Source organism: Atta cephalotes (genome assembly GCF_000143395.1).
Source record: "Atta cephalotes unplaced genomic scaffold scaffold00006, whole genome shotgun sequence".
In the NCBI taxonomy this organism is placed as follows: domain Eukaryota; kingdom Metazoa; phylum Arthropoda; class Insecta; order Hymenoptera; family Formicidae; genus Atta; species Atta cephalotes.
The window spans coordinates 2,057,097-2,063,282 of record NW_012130070.1 but is presented as its reverse complement, the minus strand read 5'-3'; the positions used below and the strand labels follow the sequence as shown (position 1 = coordinate 2,063,282).

General features: G+C 29.7%; 1 protein-coding gene across 1 annotated transcript in view; it reads right to left on the bottom strand.

The window, feature by feature from the left end:
• The window catches only part of LOC105626814 (neuroblastoma-amplified sequence-like), a 13,941-nt gene that overhangs the window by 3,984 nt on the left and 3,771 nt on the right, over positions 1-6,186 (bottom strand). The window contains 10 exon segments of the mRNA XM_012208107.1: positions 66-383; positions 502-790; positions 1,764-2,063; positions 2,154-2,581; positions 2,712-3,048; positions 3,912-4,208; positions 4,310-4,515; positions 4,623-4,952; positions 5,030-5,250; positions 5,873-6,080. Coding sequence (XP_012063497.1) covers positions 66-383; positions 502-790; positions 1,764-2,063; positions 2,154-2,581; positions 2,712-3,048; positions 3,912-4,208; positions 4,310-4,515; positions 4,623-4,952; positions 5,030-5,250; positions 5,873-6,080 — 2,934 coding nt within the window.

The window sequence follows — 6,186 nt, the reverse complement described above, 5'->3', positions numbered from 1 at the left end:
ATATATGAGAAAAGTATTAAAAATTAGTATTAAAATTAGTTAGTCATTAAAGTAATTTTTGTTACCGTTGTCATAGCATCTGTAAAATCATCTTCGCTTGTATCACTTTCTTCATCTTTTAAATTTTCAAATTCCGCAACGGGCATCCACAATTCCAAATTCTTATGTAGTATTTGTATTTCTAACAAATACATATGTTCTAAAACATTACCTAATATATCACTAGGACCATTATTTACAGCAAACCATAGACACTTTTGTCTAATTTTTAAATCCTGATAATTATCACAACGTCCCAAATTTAAACAAATTTCCCAAGCAGGAAGATAATTATTTTCTGCTAACTGCATACATATCGTGGCACATGTACTATAATCTTCAGTCTGTGGAATAAGAAATATAATAATGATATATATTATACTAATCTTTACGTTTTACTTTTCAAAGAAAACTCTTAAAATTGGATTATAAGAAAACATAGAGAAGATAGCTATATCTCACCTCAAATGCCTTTTTAGCTATTAGTTCTGAAATTTTTCCTTCACGGAGTCTACTGTTATTTCCTTCGATTCGTAAATAAGTTGCTAATATTAATAATCTTTGTTGATTTTTATAAGCATCTTTTTGATTATTTAAACAGCGTTCAATTAAGTTTAATCTATCTATCATTAATCTAACTTGAAGAGGTAATATATCGATATTAAATTCATTCAATATTTGAAGTGATTTAATAAGATCATATTCTTCTTTTATGTTTATATTATCATCTTCAATAAGATCCAAGCAAGTTCTAGAACAATTATTTACATAAATTATATTTCAAAACAAGTTATTATACAGGGTACGTCACCAAAATCCGGACAAATCGAACAATTTCTTTAAACAAAATGTTTTTAATGAAAAATTAAATATTACAAAAAATCCTTTTACATGACACTTGGGGGATTCCTGTAGAGCACAATTATTCGTTATATCTCCCATTGAATGACAGTCTCTATTCTCGATCTGCGAAAGCGTTCGCACGCACGCTGTAATATAGCGCTATCCATGCCGACGAATGTTGTCTCAATAGGTCCTTAATGACTTTCACATTGGGATGCCGAGACTTGTTTGTGACCCTTTCAACTGCACTCCATACATAGAAGTCCAAGGGATTTTAATCTGGGCTGTGGGGAAGCCAGAATGGGAGCCGAGGCAAGCAACTCGGCTTGTCCTGGCAGTCTCAGAGAGCATCTGTCTTATCTTTAATGTGTACGATTTGTATCGAAAGTCCTCCTCGAATAATTCGACACATTGTTGGCTTACTTATATCAACAATCGATGCTAATTTTCGCAACGATTGCCCTGGGTCATCCGAAATCAGCGTTTGAGCCCTTTCAACGACTGCGGAAGACCTTGCGGTGCGTTCTTCCTCACTGACATACTGGAACCTTTGTTGGACTGTTTTAAAGCCGTACATTTTGCCACAACATCATAAACATTGATCTCGGGTATTCAAAGAACCGAATTATTTCCGTTACTGAGTGTCCAGCGCGTAGGCCTTCGATGATCGTGGTTCTTCGATTATATTCCGCACTTGGTTTCAACATCGTAGCCATTTTGAGAATATGATTGTTTGACTAGAAGCATCAGGCTTTCTTGGATGCTAATAACAACCTCTGGCGGAGGCATAATATAGCGAAAAATTTAAATTGAAATTTGTCCGGATTTTGATGACGCACTCTGTATATATGTAATTACCATTATGTTAACAAGAGACTTACTTAGCTAATTCCATGTGTGGATCAGTAAGCATTCTTGAACCATTAAAATATTCTTTGGACGCTACTAATATAAGATCAACCGCTTTCTCATAGGATACTTTTAACAAAGATTTTTCATTTTTCTTCGTTTCTATTAAGGTGACACAATTACGAATAATACATTTAATTCTAGAAAATAAGCGGGCCGAAACACATATTTCGAAACAGGTTTCAACAGCAATACATGAAAAAATCAATCCATGTATCTCTAACATATGGTTTAATAATTGCGCCCATTCCCTTTCATCTGGAGGTATCAAACTGAAATAATAAATACATTGTTCCTCATATCTATTATAAAAATCATTAAAAATTTGTAAATATTATACGCTTAAATATACATAACACAACCTTTTATTTAAACTGGTTGCCATTTGAATTAATAATAATCTAGCAACATCAGAATCGTTTCTGTTCTTTTGTATAAATTTTAACGTTGTTTTTACACCGTATTTGTTTAAAATTCTAACACAATCAAGTTCTCTTTCACATTCTTCTAATGATATATCGCGTACATCTTCTTGTGTTGCGTTTGATCTTTTTTCATCATGATTTTTCGATATCGAATCTAGGATATCTTTAGCTTTTTCATACATATCAAGATCGTCACAGGCATATATACAATCTAAAGCTAAAGTAACAACATCATCTATCAATTCAATTATTTCAATGTCCTGCGTCTGTTTTAAACATTCAAAGAATTTAACTGGAAACGTCAAATTGTCTTTACTTAAGCAGATTAGATAATCACTTAGTAAGAATTTCTGAAGATCTCCACCCTAAAATTTATATAAAAATTTATATAAAAATTTATGTAAAATTTATATAAAAGTAATATCATTCTATATTAGATCACTGAAATTATATGTATACATATAATTTCAATGACCTAAATTTTGCTATACATACCAAATATTGATGCCTTCGTTTAATAAAAGGCAATAAAAGATTTTTTATATTTTCAACAAAATTTACTTCATTTGATGTACTCATCAAAAGTTTTATTTTCTCCACGTTGCTCATTTTCTCTAATTTATCTAACGGCATATCCTCCAAATGTACTGTGTACACAAGATCATCTAAAGTTTCTAATTCTAATAACAAATCTTCCAGGCCTTCAATATTATGAGATTTTCCAATTTTAACTAACTGCAAAGCATTATCTACTAAAGAGCTATTCTTTTCAATTTCATAAGCACGAGTCTTATACCATTTTTGTAATAAATCTGATGTAAGCTGTGTATTTCTAAAAGAAAAATAACGATGATATTAAATAATGATGATTAGATAATATAAATACTAAATAGAAAATGTGGATAACATATGTTGTGTGTGTGTGTCTTGAATTTGACCACACTTCAGGAGTATGTAAGGAATCAATAAAAGTCCTTTAGGAATATGCTCGTTTTTGCTTTATTTTGAAGAAAATCGCAAAAAAGACACAATGTAATTTTCGAAATATTGTTTCATGTATAACAATGCTTTAAAAGCAGTGCGAGAGTATGAGCGCCGATTTTCAGACAAAAGAGTGTCGAATTATTACGTTGACCAGATCAGTTTGCAATACGAACTGCAATACGTACATTGCTGCAAAAAGCCTACATTTTGAACAATATCTACATTACAAGTAACAACGTGAATAAATAAGTGTAAATGAATAAGTAATAAATTGAAAACAACAAAAATGAAAACTGTGACTGCGTTCAGCAGAAAAAACAGCTTTGCAACTGTTGTAAAATTCTTTAATATGACTAGTTCTTAATTCCTCACTGAATCTAAATGTATTATTATATATTAAGTATAGGAAAAAGTTCGTGGCGTTTTTCCCGTTAGATGACATTAAAAAAACGCCACGAACTTTTTCCCACACTTAATATAAACTAATTACATCTAAGAATTTTACAACAGTTGCAAAGCTGTTTTTTTTTTTGCTGAACGCAGCCATTGTTTTGTCTTTTTTTTTGCGCTCTTCTCTAAAACAAAATAAAAATGAGCATATCTTTAAAAGACTTTTTTCTTAACTTATCGATTTCCTACATCTCTACTCCCAAGATTTGGTCATTTAAAATCGGAAACACCCTGTATAATATTCTTCAAAAGTATTCTTACCTATATATTAATAATGAGGGATCCAATTCATATAATATTTCTGCTCGATCATCTAAATCGAAATTTATTACTTCATTAAACTCGTGTTTTTCTGACCAATCTTTTTGTCGTAATTCACGTTGATCTAATAAAAATAATTGACCTTCTGAATCACATTCTGGTAGTAATTTTTGGTAATCTAATATATTCAAAGTCTCTGGAAAAAAGCTGATAATTGCTAGCCAATGAGGCAATAAAGTTTCTCCATAATAGGTAAACATAATTTCAACAGCTCGATAATCACTATCTTTAGCAAATCTGTAATTTAAAAAATATTTGCAGCAAGAAAAATACATAATATTGTATTTAATACATCAGTTTAATACATCAGTGACAAAAATATATTATTCTATTAATACCTAATCGCATTTTTAATAGGTGATAACCTTCGAAACTCTTCATAAAATTCTTTCTTGTATTTGAGTGGCGACTCTAATATAATTTCATACGTGAGCAATTTGTCTAAATGATTTAGAAGTTTCCTCCGATATTTAATTAAATCTTTCTGGGCCTCAGATAAATTTTTTATGTCTATTTTTTCAAGCATTTCATTGATTTTCTGTACCTATTATCGAATTTCCAAATTGAATTAAATTTGTACAATTTTTCTTTATAACATAATAAGTAATGCTATGTATTTTAAGACATATTATCATATATAGTTTTGCTTACCTGTCTTAAACTTACAGTAATTTGATCTAGCGTTTGCCAATCGTCGTCTATATCGGAAGTTACAAATTTGTCATTATCACAAATATCGATAGCTACTAAAGTTTCTAGATTTGCGCCTTTCAATCCGAAATTTAATAATTCCCTTGCAGCTTCCATAGTATCAGGAACACGTACAACACATTCATTTAAAACCCAAGATCTTTTGCTTATTTTACCCAAATGTTCTGCAATGGCATTCAAGGATAATTCTGACTTTCTCCATTGGGTTTGGTATACAAGATCTGTATCCAAATTATATGTGTTCGCTAAAGCTAAAGCTTCTTCGTATTCCTAAAATAAAATCTATTAATTATTTAATAAATAAAAGTTGATCAATAACTAAATTAAATAAAACTTTATACATATACCTCAATATCTATTTTTCTAGAGTATAGCTCTTCCGGAGTAGTGCTTTTTAAGCCCAAAATTCTATAAATTCGATGCAATACTTTCGATTTCTTTCTTCTTGGTTGAAATCTTTCAATATCAGTTATTGAATACAACGTGCTTTGTACCAAATTCGTAGTATAATTTAATATAGTAACAGGTTCCAACTCATCATCGTCTTTTTCACTTTCAGATGATGCTTCTTTATATAAGATAAAGAACTATTTATTATAAAATGAAATAAATTGATTTTATTATCTACATACATAAGATAAATTTCTACATTCTTAATGAAGAGATCATATATGTATACAATTAGCTAATATCAAAGTTGACAAACGTTACTTTTCAGTTATTTTGTCACTTACTTTTTATAATAAACAATTTGATGACAATGTTGCAATTTTTTATTACGGTAACGCTAACTAACTAAACTAAACATTAAAATTGTGCTAAGGTTAAAAAAATCACTTTGAAAAGTAACTTATCACCATTACACGTTACTTACTGAAAAAAGTAATATAAGTAACAAATAAAAAATAACGCGTTACAAATTAGGAATTATTTTTTTTTATTAACGAATGATTTTTTCAATTCATTACAAGTAATCAATTCATTACAAATTGACTTTTCTAACTCTGATATTAGCATTACTATCATAAAAAATTCACAAAGTTATTATCAAATCATTATTATAAGGTAACGATCAATAAAGTAATGCGTTACTTTGCCAATTCTGGCTAATATATAATAATATTATACATAGGATAGTTATATTGAACAAATATAGAATAATAAACGATAAATATATATTATAAACAAACCTGACAAATGACCATCGTTAGTTTCTCGACTTCGTTTTTTACTTGTAATAAAGATTTCACAATCTAAACATAAAAATCCTTTTTCTAAACCAAGCTCGCATATTTGTGGTTGTCCTGCTAGAAATTCTGGACTAACACCTAATAGATTTTTTAAGTTCCACATAGAGCAGACAGAAGTGGAACCTGAATATCGAGCTATTATAATAGCCTTAAAACAGGAAATATATTTTTGAAAATAGCAGTATCGTGTGTGTGTGTGTGTGTGTGTGTGTGTGTGTGTGTGTGTGTGTGTGTGTGTGTGTGTGTGTGTGTGT